The sequence below is a fragment of the Pteropus medius genome, unplaced genomic scaffold, assembly GCF_902729225.1.
Source record: "Pteropus medius unplaced genomic scaffold, Ma_sr-lr_union100, whole genome shotgun sequence".
NCBI lineage: Eukaryota > Metazoa > Chordata > Mammalia > Chiroptera > Pteropodidae > Pteropus > Pteropus medius.
Window position 1 is genome coordinate 7,563,696 of NW_024344371.1, and position 21,172 is coordinate 7,584,867.

At 32.4% G+C, this 21,172-nt stretch overlaps 1 protein-coding gene across 3 annotated transcripts in view; it reads left to right on the forward strand.

The window, feature by feature from the left end:
- Window positions 1-21,172, forward strand: part of SCFD1 (sec1 family domain containing 1) — an 87,837-nt gene that overhangs the window by 17,361 nt on the left and 49,304 nt on the right. For all 3 annotated transcript variants that reach the window (XM_039870458.1, XM_039870459.1, XM_039870460.1), the window contains 7 exons: window positions 2,061-2,116; window positions 3,052-3,137; window positions 5,403-5,502; window positions 14,172-14,311; window positions 17,231-17,321; window positions 18,008-18,081; window positions 18,768-18,849. In XM_039870458.1, coding sequence (XP_039726392.1) covers window positions 2,061-2,116; window positions 3,052-3,137; window positions 5,403-5,502; window positions 14,172-14,311; window positions 17,231-17,321; window positions 18,008-18,081; window positions 18,768-18,849 — 629 coding nt within the window. The remainder of the gene's footprint in view (window positions 1-2,060; window positions 2,117-3,051; window positions 3,138-5,402; window positions 5,503-14,171; window positions 14,312-17,230; window positions 17,322-18,007; window positions 18,082-18,767; window positions 18,850-21,172) is intronic.

The window sequence follows — 21,172 nt, forward strand, 5'->3', positions numbered from 1 at the left end:
ACTATATAAAACCATAACTCTTCTAATTTGATGTAGTTAATCTTTTTTGAGTTAGCATATAGCAGATCTATTGAGTTGACTCCATAGATGTCTTTGGTATTGTAACTTTCTAGTGTATTTTTGAATGATTTGATGGTGACTTCACCTACGTGCCTGATAATTTTCTTTCAGTATTTTATTATGAAAAATTTAAATACACTTCCAAGTAGATTGTTATAGCTTGGTAAACTATTAAGGTAAACTCCCAAGGCTCCAAAAAACACTAAATTTACACATAATACTAATCCACTATACACAAAATCTTAAACATTTCTTTAGATACTAAATTTACTTAAAGCTACATTGTGTTTATTATCTGATGCATGACTTTATGCTTTGCTATTATGCTAATGGATCTGTTTAGAAACATCCTAGTTGCAATTTTAATTTTGCAGACACAAAACTTTTCAGTCAAAATAATCCTCACACTAGATTAAAATTTCTGTTTCACAAATGAGAAAATTAAGGAAGAGAGAGCTATCATACATAGTTTAGGATACAGACAAAAGGTTGAGGAGAATTTGTATGCAAATTTGGGAGTTCTCTCTTCTGAGGGTTTTTTCCCCTGTAATTTTCAGCCCTGGATGCCAATCTTTGATTCCTCAGTTCAGTAAATCTTCTATCTTCTGCTTGTGCTCTTTTCTTCTTTGTGTCATACAAACTGGAAAGTACCATCAGGAGGAAAGCTAGTTAAGAATCTATCTCACTTTTTAAGTATATTTTTTCTTTCAAGAGTTTTATCATCCACTTTCTGCCTGCTTTTAATTGTTCTCTACCTTCATATGGGGTTGTTGGTGGGGTTGGTTTTTTTAAAAAAAGAACACACGCATACAACTTTTTGTCATTAAACAGACATAATTAATATTTTCTATTTTACCATCTCACACAGTCTCCAAAATTTGGTGAATGCTAGTTATTATGGACATTAAGGGTAAATTGAAAAGTATAAATGAAAACCACTGAAGTATTATGAAAACCACTGAAGTCACCTTCATTATGTAGAGTATCAGAAAGTGATTTTTTTCAAAGAAGAAATTGAAATTATTTTTTTCTGACATAGATGTCAAAAATAGTTAAATGAAAGCAAATTTAAGAACTGTGTACAATATAATATCCTATTTTTGTGTTTTATACATACCACACACTTACTTACTTAGATTGTATACAGAAAATAACCAGAAAATCCATATCTAATTCTTAATGGGGATTATTTTAGGGTGCTAGAATCAAGAGGGTTAACTTTACACATTGTTAATATTTGAATTTTTATAACATGCATGAATAACTTGCCATCAAAACAAAGTTTAAAAATTTGCTAATAGTCCACATTTTTACTTTTGCAGTAAACTGAGCATGCTTTGTATAGAATCTAAAATGCAACAATTTCAGCATATAAAGATTACAATGTCCTGTTTATTTTATGAGATTTTCAGTGTAATTAGATATTTTTTATTATTTTAGGATTTTAGCCTTTGATAAAACATGAAATAATAGAGAAATAGGTCTATTGAGTTAGTTTGATATTGAATTGAGGACAGCTTTTAGGAGCATTTTAAATGATGTGAAGAATGTGTTTTCTATTATCTTTTAGTATTTTAAAAAGAATGACTACAATCCTTCATTGTCGATTTGTAAAACAAAAAAATATACCAAACTGTTAAATTAGCTAAACTCTTCATTCTTTCAAGTCAAATTAAAGTTAATCCTGTGAGTAGTGAGTAAGCTTACTCTTTGAAACTGCCTGTGAGGAATCAAAATGCTGATTTCCTCAGTCCATTGAAAAAATCTGGTCACATTAATTGGCCAACACTATATTAAGAGTCTTTTTCTCAATCCTTAATGTTTTCTATATAAATGGGAAGGTCCATTTCTTAAACCTTGCATTTACTCTTGAGATTATAAAGTTTTTAGCCTGAAATTCTATACATCTATTACTTGTTATTTTCTGATACTAATGGGTTTTATAAGTATCTATTTTAGTTTTTAAGAGCTTAAAGCATTGCTAACATCTATTAAAACAGGTGCTGTTCCTATAATCAGATGTTCAAGAGGAACAGCAGCAGAAATGGTAGCAGTGGTAAGTTCATGCAGATACCTATTGGGGATAAATAATATTGTGTCAACTGTTTTCCATAAGTACCTCAAGTGTTTTTGTTCATTTTACATATATGATTGTGGTGGGTTATATATTAAGCACTAAAGGCAAATATTTTTATTTTATAACAATGGGATTCCACTAAAAATAAAAAACAATCGTTGTGTACGTCTATATGAGGGAGTAAAATGATTTACTCCAACTTGCTATTCCAGTCCAATTTTTTTGTTACTAAAATATATATTCCTCATTCAGCCTTGTTCAAGTAGTATTTTATACCTATTTGATCTCCTCAGTCACTTAATATTTAACTTTATTTAGCAAATATTTATTAATAACCATTTTTAAAATGGTGAGGTGCATTTTGTTACCCCACTGTATTGGAGTAAAATATTCATTATATCTTGAGCATTCAAAAATTTACTTAAAAGATTAGAGAAATTACAGAATTACTGAAAAGGAAAGAGTAGCACAGAAAGATGAAGGAAGATACACTAACATTTTTGAGTTTTATTGGCCCAAATGAATCGGTGGTGGAGGGCTGTTTTCTTTCACATATATTCCATTTCTATTGTGGAGCTTCTTATAGCCACTACTATATAGACACCTTCCTTGGTATAACAGAATCATGTTTAGGTCATTACTGCAAAGTGGTTTCTGTACTTAAAGTAAAAATAGTCATGGAAAAGTGATTGTTAAATCAGGCCTGGGTCATAGTAGAAAAAGCATTGGTCTTTTCAAGTCCAAGTTGTGATGATATTGAATAGCAAAAAAACTAAAATATTTAGATTTTAGAATTGCTATTTTGTAAAGAAATTCCAAATTTCTTAGTAATGAAACCAAGAATCTATTATGTAGTACCCTGTATAAAGTTTGTGAAACCATTCAAAAGTTAATATAAAATTTGCTTTTTTCAGAAACTAGACAAGAAACTTCGGGAAAATCTAAGAGATGCAAGAAACAGTCTTTTTACGGGTGACACACTTGGAGCTGGCCAGTTCAGGTATTACATGAGTTAGTGAACTTTCTAGGACTTGTAGAGTTTTTAGATTGTTTTTCTTGTCTGATAGAATACCCTAATAATTGAAATTTCTTTCTTTTTAAAAATGAGGTAATCAGAATCTGAGTTTCGACTCAAATTGTTTTTGAAATACTAATAGAATATTTTATTTCATTTACCTTCTTTTGTTACAAATTTTTGTTTTGCATTTTTATCTATTCGAGAACTTTTCTGTTTATATGGCTTTGAATTCTCGTTAAGCTACTTGGTAGTAAAAAAAAGTGAAAAATTTGTGATGCCTCTATCTTTTTCTCTATGTATTAACTAGTTTCCATTTTTACACTGAAATACTTTACTAATAGCTTATTTGCAAATTATTTTTGTCTTTGTTAGCATGTCTAGCATGAGTAGCTAATTCCAAAGTTACTACTGGGTGTTCCATTATTATTGAATAGGAATACTTTTAAAAACTATATGTTGTAGTACTTTTAACATTTGATTATTAAAAACAATGGACATTATGGAGTGAAGAAGCAAAGAAATCTACACAAATGGCTGAGAATTATTTCAGAGGAATAGTATTTTAGAAAATTCTTACCCCACTTTTAGATGAATAAATAAAGCCTGTGAAAATAAATTGATACCAAGTATAACCGCCCTCTAGGAATAATTTTATGGTAACTTTTCATAGACTTCATTCAAATCAATTTTGATGGCTCCTATAGTCTCAAGCACTATTCTTATAATTTGACGTTAACACTAACATCATGTTTCACTTGTTTGTTCAACTCTCTCAGCTCCTACATTATTGTTCTATGTTCTATTAATGTTCTATAATTTCATTGCTGGTCTTAAATATTCTTCATTGTTTCTAAGTGGAACAGAAACATCAGATTCTCACATGATTTTATTTTCAACAGAAGCAACCACTCTGTCACACCTTCCTTAATTCTTTCTCTTTTTATAGTGCCAATATAAAGGCATTGTTTTATTCCGATAATTTTTAAAACTTTATTCACATTATTATAATATAATTGTCTTATTGTTAATTTGTTGGACACCTTTCTAAATTATTTTAATTAGGATCAGCATCCTTGATGGACTGCTGTTAAATACATCTGAATCTAATTGTAGGTTAATGATTCTCAGAGAGAATTTGATATTGTCAGCAGACATGGTTGGTTGTCACAACTGGGTAGATGCTACTGGAATCCATTATTGGATGCTGCTAAACATCCTACAGTGCACAGGACAACTCCCCATAATGAGGAATTATCCAGCTCCGGATGTCAATAGTGCTGAGTTAAGAAATTGTGCCATAGGCCGTCCTCCCTTGTGTTCTACCTAGCTCCAGACTAATAAATGATAGTAGGTGTTAAAGGTGCCCCTCCTAATTTTTATTACTAGTTTTCTGATCAGCGCAGGTGGGAGAGTCCACTGTCTTACACCTATTAGGGTATAATAAATTACTAAAATGGTCAGAGGTTTCTTGCAGAAGAAAGTATGTATAGTTAATAAAATCACATAGCAATGCCTTTTGAAAATGGATATGTACTACTGATATAGTAGTGCCTCTAAAGCAAATCTCTACAACTTTTGGAGACACATGGTAACCAAATGACTTTGTGCTTTAGTTTGCTTTAAGTGTAGTCTCTTTTACATCTAAATTGTAATAATGGAGTGAAACAGTATATGAAGTGTCTGGTAAGTGAATAATTATATAAGTAAGTACCGTTGTGGCATGGTGTTTTAATTTTATATAGTATAATGAGATAGAGTTTTCTGAGGCTCTTCTCTAGAGCCTGTTTTTTTGAATTTGTATTTACAGAAAAAAATATAAAATAATTTATAATTTGTGAAACTCAAGCATATGTGTACATTTATAAGATTTTGCTCTTTGTTTTCTGTGAAGCTGATAATGGCTTTTCCTTTATTTTTTTCAAAAATGTGAAATATAAATATGGTTAGAGACTTACTCTTTGCTAACTATAATACTCTATAAAAGTATTTGAATTTTTTTCTTTAAGAAAAAAAATCTTACGTTCTCTAAGTATGACTTATAATCTAGCATTATATGCAGGCTCTAAGTAATCCAAAGCATTACTTGACTGACTAAACTAGAATAGTTTTTAAAAAGCAAAGTCTTATGGAATGTCAATATTAGTATGCTTTCTGTTAATATCAAAATGACATACTGGAAAGTATTAGAAAAATTTAGATGTATACACGGGTATCAAGATTTATATAATTTTTTAAATATATTTACAGCTTCCAAAGGCCTTTGTTAGTCCTTGTTGACAGAAACATAGATTTGGCAACTCCTTTACACCATACTTGGACATATCAAGCCTTGGTCCATGATGTACTGGTAAGAGGCTACATATACCGCTTTTTTACTGTAATGTAACATTTAGTGGTCCTCGTAATTTGAAATTAGCATCATGGCTACAGAAACACAGATGGAAGGATGGAGCTAAGATATATGAACAAAAAAAGTGATGGGCTTTGGTATTACTGAATGTGGATGCTGGAGAATAGTGAAGCACTGAGATTTAAAGTTCCAAATTTATGATTTTTGATTATAGGATAAATCAGAGATATTTTTGTTAGTAATGGTAAAAAAAAAAAATAAGAGCAAAATGAATGAATACTCTCTCTCTCTCTCTCTCTCTCTCTCTCTCTCTCTCCCCCCTCTCTCTCTCTCTCTCTCTCTCCCTTTCTCTCTTTCTCTCTCTCTCTCTCTTTGAATAAATAATATGTTCTCCCTGGGAAGAAAAGTTATAATTTTTCCCATTTTCTGGGATCAGTTAAGCCTATATCAATGTGTATTATATGTTTTCAGAAGTAATTCCATGTATGAAATTTCATGCTTAAAATAAAAATCTGTATCCTTGCATGTATTGATCTACTAGATATTGCATATAGCATGTGATATACAGAGATAAATAAAACACAACCCCAATTTGCAAAGGCAATGGAATAAAAATATGTACACAAATAATTTCTGTACAAGATACTATGTAATGGGGCCAGAGTAGTTTCCATTTGATAGAAGAATTGAGACACAGACGTTAAGGGATTTGAACCCAAATAATTGGCTCTGCTAAGACTAGCATTCTAATTTACTAACTCCTAGTTTAGGCCTCTGGGAATTATAGTATACAGTAGTATATTATTGCAAAGATTGCCCGAAATGTTGTATGAAAGGGAAATGAAAGACATGCAACAGATGGTTTTGGTTTAATGGCTTATTTCTTTAAAACTCATATTTAGCTTTAAAGTATTTCTTTTAAAAAATCAGATTTCAGGATTACTGATGGAAACTGGCAGTTGCACACTTCTCTATTCTAGAGTCTTGTGTCATACCGGACTCTAAGATGAGTGTCAGTGAAATAGTAGTCAACTCTGATTCAGTACAGAGGTCAAGAAGAATCAAAGGAACTACCAATTTAAACCCTGAGTAAAGGAACATGGAAGCTAATTTTTGGAAGTTCAAGTAAGAACCTGAAGAACAGGAATTTGATTGAACTGTTGGAGTGCCTACTCTCTGACAGAACATTCTAGACCCTGGTTTTATCAGCATATTTTAAAAAATGAAAATAGTCCTTCCTGGAGCTTGCATTGTAGTAGGGGAGACAGACGATAAGTAAAATAAAACATAACATTTCAGGGGTAAAAAATACTCTGGAGGAGACTTAAATAGTGGTGAACAGGATTGCAACTTGAAAATAAGGAAGACCTCACTGCAAGAGACATTTGAAGAAAGATCTAAAGGAGGTAAGATAGTGAATTACATAGCTATATAGGAGAACAGTGTTCCAGGCAGAAGGATGCCCACTATCAAGGCAGTCAAGGTGGCCAGAGCAAAGTAAGGCAAGAGATGTAGTTAAAGAGGACACAGGAAGCACTATAGCATAGGACATTATAGGCCATTGTAAAGATATTGACTTAATTTGAGGGAAATGGGGAGTTACACAGTTGTGAGTAAAGGAATCACCTTATATACATTTTTTAAGAATATCACTGTAGCTGCTTTGTTGAAAGCAGACTCTTTGGAAAAGTCAAGGAGACCAATTAGGAGGCTGTTGCAGTTAACAAGAGATGATGGTAGCTTATACCAGGATGGAAATGGTAAGAGTTGTAATAATCTGTTGAATATAAAGTATAAGATTTGTAGATGAATTGGATGTGAGATCTTTAAATAGAGGAGTCGAAGAACATTCCAAAGTTTTGGCCTTTGCAACGGACAGATATTACTTAAAATGGGAAAGAAAGGAGCAGTTTCAGGTGGAATATCAGAGGTTGAGTTTTGGACATGCTAAATGTGAGATACTTATTAAGATATTCAATTGTAGGTATCAAATAGGTAGTTAATATATGAGTCTGGAGTTAGGAGAAACATCTGATCTAGAGAAATAAATTTAGGAGTAGTCCATGTGTAGAAGCCATTTAAAACCAAGAGATGAGATCACCAAGGAAATAAGTATAAGTAGAAGAGAGAACAGGTCCAAGAACTGAACTGAGGCATTTCAATATTTAGATGTCAGGTGATGAGTAGGAACTAGCAGGAGGAAGCAGCCAGTGAGGTATGAGAACTAGATCTATACCATTTTGAAGGCCAGTGAATTAAATGTTTCAAAGAGAAGGCAGGGATCAGCTTGGACAAATGCTGAGGACTAAGTTACCATTGCATGTGGCAGTGCCAAGCTTGTTAGTGACTTTGCTATGAGCAGCTCCCGTTGTGTAGAGGCGAATCACTGAAGCGGGTTTAAGAAAGATTGGAAGGAAAGGCATAAGAGAGTGAATATAGTCAAACCTTAAAAGAGTTTGCTGTATAGGAGAGCTGAAAAAAGGGGTGATTTTTGGAAGCAAATGTGAGGTCAAAAAGATTTTAAATTACAGCATGGTTATATAACAATGGGAATGATTAAAAGAAAAACGTTGTTGCAGAAGGTAAGCGTATCCTTCAGGTCTACAGGAGACATTAGTGACCAGGATGACTACAGACGAGGATTTCTCAACCTTGGCATTGACATTTTGAACTTGATAATTCCTTGTTGTGGAGTGCTGTCCTCTGTGTTGTAGGATGTTTAGCAGCATCCTTGGTGCCTACCATCTAGATGCCAGTAACACTCCCCCAGTTGACAACCAAAATGTCTTCACACATTGCCAAATATACCCAGGGTGTGGAGAGGGGCAAAATTGCCCCTGATGGAGGGAGTTTCAAAACTGGCGTTGTTTTAGGGAGGAGGACAAGAAAAGAGTCAGAGTACCAAGGAAGACCCTTCACCAATCCTGCGTCCAGTGATATGAGATTTAGGACAAATGAAAAAAAAGTCACTGTCTATGAAGGCTACAGGTGATAGCCAGTTGGAGTTCAGTTAGAACAAGAAAGTACCATGGAAGTTTAGACTAGATGTTCAGAATAGGAGATTTTGCTGATGACCGTGTATGAGTTCCAGAGGGTATGACAGTAGTGTTTCAGAAGTCGGGTAGAAATGAGAGATGGAATCTGAAGGGGGTTAGTATAAAGAGACACACAGGGATTAATGGGCATGGTGAGATAATTTTGGTAGTCTCAGATTTGATTGGCGAGGGCCTGACTATTGGGACAGTGTCTTAGAAAATATATTCGGGAGTCACCACTCCTGTCAATGGTATGTGGAAGCATATACAGTGTTGAGATACTGGGATCCTTTCTGATTCCTGAATTTGAAGAGTTCCAGGAAGAAAGAAACGTACATGATGCTTTGCAAGAAATAAGACATATATACAAGTAATTGCAATAAAATGAATATGCTTTGAGTCCCCATTGTCATAAGAAAAAACTGGGAAGTGTAACTTAGAGCAGAGATTCCCCAAAACCTGGCAAGACTAATATTGGTCCTTGAGGTTTCCACCGTGCCAGAGTTTTTATGCGAAATGAGTTTTTATGACCAACCTTTATAATAATTTTTTTTAGTTATTTACCTTTTATTATCCTTATATCCTTCTGAGATACACTAATTTTTACTTCCTACTCTTTGAAGTTAAAATATCCTTTTAAAAATACAAGATGGTAAAAGTAGATGGTAGGATTTTTTTTGGTTTTGTTCTAAGCTTTTTCACTTCACAGAGTAAAAAGTTGGCAACCTTGTGTCACCAAAGAATTCAATAGGTATTAAGTGTCTACTGTGTATCAGATACTGCGCTAGTCACTGCGATACAAGGAAAAGCAGACATGATCCCTGCTTCCAAGTCGGGTAGAATAGTATATTCCTATGGCATCTGGATTATTGCCCTTTTTATTTATTTTTTGTTATAAATAATAGCACAATGCACATCTCCAGTTAACTTTTTTTGGATAGGTTCTCAGATTTTATATTACCTTTAAGTCTTTTCTCAGCATTATTAGAATATTTAGGTGTTATGAAAATAGTCTTGAGATTGGTTTTAATAGCTACACAACTTATATTAACTTAACCCTGTTCATTAATTTTACTGTGGTTTCTAGATGTGAAAAACCTATCACTGAGATACCATAAATTGTACTGACACCATTTTTTGATGAATGTTAAAACGGCTGCTTTTGAAGTTTCTACTAAGCTTTTAAAATTTTTAATAATTATACCCTTTACCTCCACAAGATGGAGTAGAAGTTCTAGATAGAAACCATTAACTTGAAATTGGAGCTTGCTTTTTATATTAAATGCCTTTACTTAAAAATCTGGAACATTGATAATATTTATACATCAGACCATGGACACAAGTATGAAAATTCTCACAGCTTCATTATGTGCCAGAAAGATGATTGTTGTCATTTAATATAGGAAATACACTCTTCCGGTGAAAAGCTTTGCAGTGTCCTTTCCTTTTATTGAGCTTTAAAAAGCAAAATTAGTAATTAGAAAGTCATGATTCCTTATTATTATATCTTGGTTGCAGGAAGGGTAGATTTGATTGTTCAGCTGCAATGTTATCCTTAGGCAAAGGAATGGATATTATTCCATCTTAGTATCTTGTCCGTTGTTTTTTCAAATCTTAGATTGCCCTTTTTGTACCTTTGGCCCTCTGCTACTGACTCATATTATTTGAAACCTTAAATCAGAATTTATGCTAATGCACATAAGGACTTTAATAAAGTTAATTTTTTTTCTCACCACTCAGGAAAAGAAGTGGTTTCCAAATTTATATACACTTTAAAAAAGTTATTACAAAAGCATTTTAGAAGCACTCATTTTCTTAAAGATGTGTGATTTTAATATAACAGATGCCAAAGTAAGTGTAGTTCAAAGTTTGACACTTTGAAGATTGATGCTTTATTGATCTTCTAGTCTTTTTTAACACAAAACCTCTTGGACAGCATTTTCAGGCATTTGCCTGAAACTAAAAATCTAAGCACAGATTATTCATAACTGAACAAACTTTAGTAGTTTATAGGAAGCTCCTACTAAAGATGTGTAGGCTATGTATAAGCCCAGAAAACATCCTTGATTTCATTCATTGTTTTAAATGGTATTGTATCAGTATATATCCATATTCACCGCTATTTCTGAACTTGGGTTAAAATTTGATTTACTCTAATGGAAAGAAGTGTATTACTATATACTAAGCCAGCTTTAGGTGCTACTTTTTTTTGCCCTTAAATCCTAGTTGCTTAGTACGTAAGATTTTGAGACTTTTTAAAATGTGTTTATGATGGACCATTTTACAAAGATTTCTTTTCAATTAAATGATTCTTACATATATTCGACATTAGATTTTTCTTTCCTTTTTTGTCTTATGCACATTTTAAAAGAAATGCAGTATAAGCTACAGATGTGATTTTAGATTTTCTAGTAGCCACATTAACAAGAAAAACAAATGATGTTTATTTTAATATCTTTTATATTGTCTTTTTATGTAGTAAGTCTTAAAAATTCAGTATATTTTTATACTTACATCACATCTCACATTCCAGGTACTCAATAGCCACATGTGACTAATGGTAACAGTTACATTTCTAAATCATTAAGGCTCAAATTCTTCACTAGTTTAGAGATTGAATAAATTTATTGGGATATAAATTTGTTGAGATTATCACATGAAGACTGGTAGAACATGTTTGCATACTGTCAGCAATACATCTGTGGGGAGTTTTCTTGATTCCTAGAGTTATGAGGAATCCTGCTTTAATAAGAGCGATCAGGGTTGCCAAGTGTACCCGATGTTGTAGAATCTGTATAGAATACCTTAGCCTCTGAATGAGAGTAGGTTAGGTTGTGCTGCTTAATCTAAAACAACCCTCAAACCTCAGTGGATTAATATGACAAATACTTAATTTTTGTTCAAGTATTTTCTTGTTCCTTGTCCAGTGTGTGTGGGCAAGGGGAACTCTGCTCATGATGGTCACTCATGAATTCAGGGTATTGAGGCCCCATCTCAGTATGTCTTTTCACAATAACTGTGGCAAGGAGCAAACAATTATGGGTTGTACTTTAAATCCTGTTTCATTGTTATGAAGAAAACTTTAAGACATTTACTGGGGATATTTCATATAAAACCACAAAGTCGGAGAATACTATAATGAACCTCCTTGTGCATCATTTAGCTTCCCAGATAATACGTGTCCTACACATTTTATCCCAGGCATTACTTGATCTTATGCATAAATACTTCAACTTATATCTTTAAAAAAAGAAGAGTACCATAACTTTATTATCCTACCCAGCAAAATTAACAATTTTTGTTTGGTAATATATAATACCATCTTTGTATTCATTGTTTCCTAATTGTCTTTTCAGTTGGTTGGTTCAAATAGGAATCCAACCTGCATTGTGCTGGTTGATATATCTTTTTAGTTTTTTCATTTACAACATTTCTTCTCTTTCCATTCCTTTTTGTAGGCATTTTTTGGAGTAAAGGAATTGGGTTGTTTTTCTAAAGAATTTTCTGCATTTCTGTATTTGGTTGATTGTATCCTTGTGGGGTACAATTTAACATTTCTCTATTCTGCATATTTTCTGTAAACTGATCTAGCGACTTGAGCAGATTTGGTTCAATTCCTTGCCAAAATAAAAGTTGCTTTTATTTTATTTTGCTTCTTTTCTCATGTGAATATAAATCTTAATTCTGCATAAATGCACCTATGTTATCGAAATGTCATTTTGTTTAATTAGCTCTGTCTGGCTGTACTGGTCTGCTTTAACTTGTGAAATGAAAATAATAAGCCTGCAGAAGACTTATCCATATTTTTAGTTTTTTAGCACTTGCAGATGGAATTTATTTATATCTGGTGATTTGGGACACCATTGTCCAGTCTTTAAAGTCAGGAAAGTGTGAATATCAGTGGAAACAGATTAGATTGTACTGTTAAAACTAATTCTGTTGTCGTTTATTTGTATAAATGTTCAGTTTCTTTAACATGATTGAGTACAGTACAGAATGTTCTAATTTCCCACATTTCAAGACTGAAATTACTTTTTCTTATTTGCCTGGCTATTATGCAGACAATGGGAGTGTGCTTGCCATTATTATGTTATTTCTCAAAATTCTAACATCTTCTATTTATCATTTTCCATTTTAAGTATTTCATCAAAACTTCAGTAATATGCTGTCCTATTTTTAGAGCAGTAATTCTGCTAACAAGTTACATTTATTTTGAATGAGCTGTGTCATCACCATGGAAATAGTACTTCACTAGAAATTCTATTTAAAAAGCTTAACTCTTTGAAAATGTTTTTTAGTATCTTTTGTTAGATAATTTTTTAAAAACAAGTGTTCTTCTCAAATGTAGCTGTTAGTATATACTTATTTTACTTTCTTCCTGTACGGATGATTTGTGTAAAATGAGGTTAAGATATGTGAATGGGAAAGTAAGAGGAATTAAATAAGGATACTGTTATGTTTACACCGTGATAATATGAGGAGTCTGTAAAAAAGACAGTATTAACAGATTGAAATATAATATACTATACTCTTGTTACTTACACAACTATGGCAGTAATCATCTATATTTTGCACTCTTTTTTTTGTGGTTGTCATAGGGAAAATAGCAAGGAAAGAAGTTGTTGTAAAGGATTTATTTGAGAAAGTTGCAGGATCTAGACTCAGTATTGATGACCCTGTTTTATCAAGTGGAGATTAAATTCTATTCAGTACATTGGGTTTGCTAAGACCTAGAGGCTTAATCGTTATGTCTTCAAACTAAAGTGATTATATCTCATTCATACTAATTAGTCCATATAATTTCTTGCTTGCTTGTCATTCATTTACTCACTAATTGATAGCCATGTTTCAACTCTAGCTCACTATTCAGAGTAGAGTTGAACCATAAAAATCTGCCATTACATGAAAGAACCCACATGTCTAATGCAAGAACAAGGGGGAAAGGATAGAAAAGATACTCACATGTGTTTTGTTTTTGTATGTTGGTTTTTTAAGAAATGTCAAAAAATCAGGCCCAACAGGAGTAAAAATAATTCTAGGCAGAAAAATTTAGCATCTACTGGTCTGATCAGCTCTTAGAATTTATGTGAAAGGTAATGCTGTTATTACTGTAGCTTCTGTTGGAATTTTTAAAAAATGCAATTCATCAATCAACAGGTCAAAATGTTAAGATTGTTTGTTAGAGGAAACAGCTAAGCATCAAGAGGCCTGGTTAAATGAGTATATACAGGTAAATATGGGCCACTACATAGACATGATAAAAATGAAGTAGATATACATGTACAGATAAAGAGCTCTAAAACACATTATTAAATGAGAAAAGGTAAAAGTATGTATAATGTAATCCCATTCTTTAAAAGGATATGTGTATGCTGGCATATGAGTAATATTTTTCTGGAAGGATACACAAGAACCTTAACGTGGTTTTTATATTATTTTTTGAAATTTATTTCCATACATCTACTATTTTAATTAAAACACAAACATTTAAAAGTAACAAAACATTGGAATGGAGTCTTTTATCCTTGGGAATATTAGAAAAGGCTACAAGAATGTTATTTTCCTTGTAGGAAATGTTATGGTTCTTATATTCAGAAAACTATTATTTAAAACTGGATTACTTTTTCCTAGGATTTTCACTTAAACAGAGTTAATTTAGAAGAATCTTCAGGAGTGGAAAATTCTCCAGCTGGTGCTAGACCAAAGAGAAAAAACAAGAAGTCTTATGATTTAACTCCAGTTGATAAATTTTGGCAGAAACATAAAGGAAGGTAAGAAAAACATCATTAAAAGATTCACTCCTTAAAAAGAAATGAACATGTCATCTGACTTAATGTATTTGATTTAAAAAAAAAAAATCGAAAAGGTCATGGTAATTCATCTACACAAGGAGTAGGAACTGTAAATAGTCTATAGATAAGTATCTTTATTGCCTGATTTCTTCCTGACTCCTAGGTTTTTGTTGGTTGTTTCGTAAGGGCACTTCTCTTTTCAACAAGCCCATACCATGTGATTTCGTAGATTTTACAGATAGTCTTTCTAGATTTTATTGCTGTCTTCACTGACCTACAAGACCATTCCTGCTTTTTATTAAAATAGGTTTTTGTGATAGGGAAACACTGAAGTATGATTTTCCTTTTTTGTTTCATGTTTACCCAGTTTTATATATCTGCTATGGAGAATACCTAAATCTGAAAACTAGATTTATTTAAAGTACATTCGAAATAATAGGTGAAAAAATTGTGAAAATTTGCCATGTGCCTTGTCATAGGCAGATATACAGATCCCATGCGTTGCTATGTCTCCTTAAAGTTTAGAGTATTTCATGGGCTCATCAACTGTTGTAAAAGTTATTTAGTGGTCATTATGGACAGGGAAATTCTAAACAAACAAAAAAATTATTCTTCTGAAAGAAAAAGAATGTTGTTCATCAGCCATTATGGAAATATGTTATTATTTTGACTATTTAAAGTGTTACTATATCTAATCTGTCTACTGTCTGTCTATATGTAGAGAGAGAGAGGAGAAGGGAAGGAAGGTGGGAGGCGGCGGGGCCTATGTCCTTGATATGGCTGTTCTCTTTAGGCTCTTTTATGTTGAAAGGGAAATAAGGTATAAACTTAGTTCAACATGCTGGAATTTTTTTGTATGTTTTATCTTTTTGTTATTTATAACTTTAACACTGGAAATCATATTGTTATAGCAAAGAATTTGATTTTTCTACAGAGAAAAGCCACTATCTTCCTCTTTCTATGGCAATTTTGGGTACTGTTATAGTATGTTTTAAGTAATTTGTTTCTCTTTAGAATTCCATATCCTATATTTCCTTCCAGAATAGTGAAGTACAAGAAATTACATTTACATAAGACATTTTAAAGTTAACTTTAAAATTTACATTTCCTAATAGGAAAAAGCTTAAGAAAAAAAAAATCTCTTCATTCAAATATGGAAGTTTTAAATATTTTCTTTAGAACATATGTTTAGGAACAATCCAAGAGGTCAGGTGACTTAAGAACTTTAGTTTTTCAAAGACACTGGGAGACAGCATGGAGTTAAACAAGCGACTTAAATCTCTCTGAGCTTCAGTTTCCTCAGCAGTAAAATGTGAGGATAATTCTACCTAATGCTTTATTTCAGAATGATGTTATGAAGATTAAGCTTTCATTTGTTAAACAAGGGATAAAACCCAGTTCTGGCAGATCCAGAGTCCCTGGTCTTAACTGTTAATAGTGTTGACCTCACCAAGACTGATCAGGATTAAATGAGAAAATAGAGACAAATTATTAGTAAAGTGTTTTGCATACAGTAAACACTCAATAAATGTAAGCAGTAATTATTGTTTGTTAGCTCTGAGACCTGAAGATACTAGAGATTTTAAGGATCTTCTAGTTCACCCAGCACATTTTACATGCTCAGTGCTATTTTTGGCCAACATAGACTTGCTGAAGTTGGGCTTAGTGCCTGGTGTTTTCATATAAAACCAGATTATGTTCCTCAAAATCCTTTCGGAACCTCTGTGTTTTCTGTCAGTCCATTGGATAAAATGTGCTGATCATTAGTGAAGTACTATCAAGTGTCAGGGCTGGGGAAAGAGGAAGAGATTTTTGTTTCATTACTGATGAGAAGTGACATTTTCTTTCTTGAAGGAGAAAAAGCTTCTGGCCTCCCCTAAGACTGTAGATGAAAAACATTCATGTTAGCAGCCATTTTGTGGTCAACATATATTCATCAAGAATTGTTCAAGATTAGTACCGAGCAACAGTTATTCTACTAGAACTGCTCAGAGATTGCATATCAATTGTGTCAGAAGTTTATGGAAATTACTGCTAAACTGCACTCACCTGGAAGAAGATATCAGGCATTAGACCAACATAATTGGCCTATATTCTGTTTTTACGAGTAGTGTTCTAGCATATTAAGCTTACAGAATTAAAAGATTTTTTTCACAATTTACTGGCGTGTAGTATGTTTAAATAATGCCTTTGTAGTTGCATGGACCTATGATACTATATGTTAATTTGGGTGATAACATTTAATTGATGCTTGATATACCATGACTTTTGTTTTTCAGTTACTTAGATTATTTTTTTTCTAATAGCTTATAGATGAAAAGAAAATGTGATATAGTTAATGAAAAGAATAGAAATAAAATTTATATTTGTTTAGATGTATAAGTATTATGATACACATTTTAAAGAAATAGTATTTGTTATGTGCAGTTACCCTTGAACAGTGCAGAGATTAGAGGCACTGACCTCCCTGCACAGTCGAAAATCTGTGAATAACTTTCGACTCCCCGAAAACAACTGCAATGGACTCTCTGCATTCGAGGATTCAACCAACTGCTGTTGAGAAAGTGAAAATATTGTTTTTCATCATGGTTGGTTGAACCTGTGGATGTAAAACCTGTAGATACTAAGGGCCAACTGTATTTATTGAAAAAAAATCAACGTATAAGTGGACCTATGCATTTCAAACCTAAATTGTTCAAGGGTCAACTGTACGTAGATATCACAAGAGATATAGTTGTAGTTATGCTAAACGTTGTCTGCGTATGTATATAGAAAACATTCAGATTCAAATAAGTACATTTATAGTAATAAATCCTCATTGTATACATTTCAAAATTTACACAAAAATCAATCTTTTAATATCATACTCATAGTTTCTTCTATGCAATACTGTTTCAGTCCATTCCCAGAAGTTGCAGAATCAGTTCAGCAAGAACTAGAATCTTACAGAGCACAGGAAGATGAAGTTAAACGACTTAAAAGCATTATGGTAAGATTCTGTTTGCTTTCTTGGAATTATAGGGAAGAGCATCCGGAGAGAGAAAGAGGTTAACTTTTTTTTTCTCCTAAAAATTCAGGGCCATTCATTGCTTTAATAACAAAATTTCAATTTATAGATAAAAGATCTTTTTCAAAAAGAAATCAAAATACTGAGGAATAGACCAAAATTTTTTAAAGAGGATGCGCCAGGCCCCGGGTGTGTGCCGCGAGCACGTGGGAGGAGACACCCCACCTTCAGAGATCCAGTTTTTAAGGGAAGATGGCAATGTCCATAGGTCAGGGGTGGAAGTGGGGGAGAATTTAAAAAAAAAAATTTTTTTTTTTTAAGAATAATATGAATTTATGGTTTGAAAAAAATATATAATGTGGCTTAGCTGCTCATTCTATGCTTTGTTCTAACTTCACATTTCAGCTTTATTGTTTATTACTATGACCTGTGGCAAGTTTCTGGGCCAGTTTCTTTTCCTGAAAATTCCAGCTGATCCTTTTTTAGACATCCAACCATTTGTTGGTGGCTAGAACTTTTCTATAACTGTGAAAATGCATACGCTTGCTGCTTAAAGGAGAATTATTTTTCTAGGTTACCTAAACCTTTATCAGTGATCTTAGAAATATGTTGAGTATGCTTGGTCTTGGGATCTTTTAGTTGTTGCTGGGACCTTTTTTTCTTTCCAGGGACTAGAAGGGGAAGATGAAGGAGCCATAAGTATGCTTTCTGATAATACTGCTAAGCTAACATCAGCTGTTAGGTAAGTAAGCATTGTATCCTCTTTGAAGTCTTTCTGTTGATAAGATTCATTTAGGAGGTTAAAAAGTTGATTAATACTTTTTATAATAAGAAATAATAGATAATAGCATATGCCTTTAAGATTAAAGAACTAAATTGTGTTTTTAGCATGTCGAAGCTAATTTGTTCCTTCTTTTATATAGCAAATCATATGCTGCTTTCACTAATAAGAGAATTGTATAATGGAGATAATTTTACCAAGAAGATAGTATTGGTGATAAAGTAATGCGAGTTATTAAATTTATTGTTGCTACTATTAACAGTTAAGCATTTCCTTTTGGACATTTTAAATGCCATCAAGGAGAGAGGAAATGTGTTTTAGAAATATGGGTACAATCATATTTCCATCGATCTAGTTTTATTCTAAACCTCCAAATCTTATAATCAGAAAGTGAAATGGTGAAATAATGATATTCGGGAGGCAGATTATTTTAAACTAAGAAGCATTTCACCTATATTAAAGTGGTAAATACTGTATGTATTCAAGCCTAGAGATTAAATTCAGTTGATAGACAGTTTAACTTTTCTTTACTGTTTTACTATTCTTAGTTTCCTCAGAGGAAACACCCAAGTGTGGTTTTTATTAAGGTCTTTGTCATTTTCTTAGAAAATTTAACGGTTAATTTTTCACTTTTTTGATATTTGTAGTTCTCTGCCAGAACTCCTTGAGAAAAAAAGACTTATTGATCTCCATACAAATGTTGCCACTGCTGTTTTAGAACATATAAAGGTAAATTTAACTTTTATCTCCCTCTTAATATAATTTGTATTTATATAGGGTTTTATATTTGGTAAGATGCTTTCATATTCATTATCTCATTGAGCCCTCACTGTAACATTATGACATATAATTATCAAAGGCAGCATTATTACCTTCATTTTTTGCAAATGAGGAAACTTAAGAATCCAGAAAGACTAATGATTTACCCAAGGTCACGCATTCAGTAAACAGAAGTTAGATTCTGTGATATTTCTATTATGTTGCACTGCCTTAATACTGTCTCTACATATACGACTCTATTAACAATAGACTTGTATCTAACCATCAGTTATACAGATTTAGACATTCTTTTACTATGTAAAATAACCGTTAATAACATTTTTCATGTAACTTGGTTCTGAACTTTTTAATTTTAGATGAGTCTGTTAGCATTAAAGCTTCTTACTTTCTCTCATTGTACTGTAATTTGGAAACAAATATATTAGATTTTCTGTATTTGTTATCATAGTTCTTTTTTGTCATTATTTATAGTTACCCCATATGAGCTTGACTTATTCAGTTTTTTTTCAGTATTCTACAGTTATTTATTCTCTAGACATGGAGCTGAATTCCGATGACAGCTTGATCGTATGCTAGGATGTGGTTATTACTGACTACTGCTTGCCATTTAATATGATACATTTGAAAAAGTAATGTAAAAATAAAGCTGAACATGCTTACTGCCTGTCAAAGATGTTGATAACACCTTGGATTTATAGAAAAGGGACTTAAACCTTTCTTTTTTAATTATTTAAAAAGTTACGGAGCATTAGAAATGAGCTAATATAAATAGATAATGAGCATGGTGCAGCAGGGAATGTAAACCTGCATAATTTCTGTTAAACTGACAACCTCATTTTTTTCTTTGTTCTACATCTTGATATTGATACTTGCTATTTTCTTATACCTACAAGAATAGAAACATAATTGTTCAATCTTTAAATGATTCTACTGATGATATTTTCCATTTTATATGTAGCATCTCCATAAGTGGGAAAAGACTTATGATAGATCTCTTTATCTGAGGTCTTAATCTCCTGAGGAAATAATATATATAAAATATATATGATTTTATATGAAATACAACAGAGAGCTGTATAGAAAATATCCTTCAGGAGAAAGGACTTTACTTACAAGGCAAAGACCATCATCTAATATAAAAAGTTTTTAAATGTATTGCACTAAAACAAATTTTGGTTTCTAGTTTTTTAAACTATAAGTATATAATAATGATCTTATGATCTATTCAACAAACATTTTTTGAGTACTTGCTATATGCCAGGCAGGATGCTAGGTGCTACAAGCAAATAGACAGACAATTAAAAACAAATTCTAAGAAGTTATGACAGTCGTTTTGTTTTGTTTTTTAAGTTTATTGGGGTAACATTGGTTAATACAATCATATAATTTTCAAGTGTACACTATCATTTGACATCTGTATATTCTATCGTGTATTTACCACCCAAAGTCCCGTTTCCTTCAGCTACCATATATTTGATCCCTTTACCCACTTCACCCTTCCCCTTCCCCCCATAATTTACCCCCTTTACCCCCTCCTCCTCCACCCCACTAGTAACCACTACTCTATAGTCTTCTCTTAACCACTAGTCTATAGTCCATGTCCATGTGTCTCTGTTTGTTTGTCCTGCTCATTTGTTGCTTTTAGGTTTATATCCTACATATAAGTGATATCATGTGATTTTCAACTTTTTCTGTCTGGCTTATTTTGCTTAGCATGATTATCTCAAGGTCCATCCATGTTGTTGCAAATGGCAGTATTTAGTTATGACAGTTGTTAATAGTTCTATGTGTGCTTTGAGATTTAAGCTGCTCTGTGGATTTCCTTTGACTCATAGGGTTTTAAAAGTTTATTTTTATATTTTTATATAACTTTCTGACCTCAGTTCTTAAAGCTATAAACCCAGGAAAATGCCAAGCTCATCTCCTACCAAAATAAGTTGCGTAACCCAAAGTAACTAACTATTGTACCTATGGAAAGGGCAGAGTTTCATCCTATTCATAAAACTTTACAAACATTATCTTGCTACAAATGTATATGAATATATCCCAGGTCAGAAACTAGAGCTTATGGTTTGAGAACATTCTGGTTAAAGTAATTTACTTATTCAGTCATGTATATTGAGTGGCTTGTGTATATTGTGCTATGCTCAATTCTGTAGATTCTGTAGTAAACAAGACGTAAGCTCTCTGTTCTCTTGGAGCTAATTGTAGTAACAATGAACAAAGTAAACAAATTAGAAAACAAGATAACTTCAGGCATTTAGGTAATGTG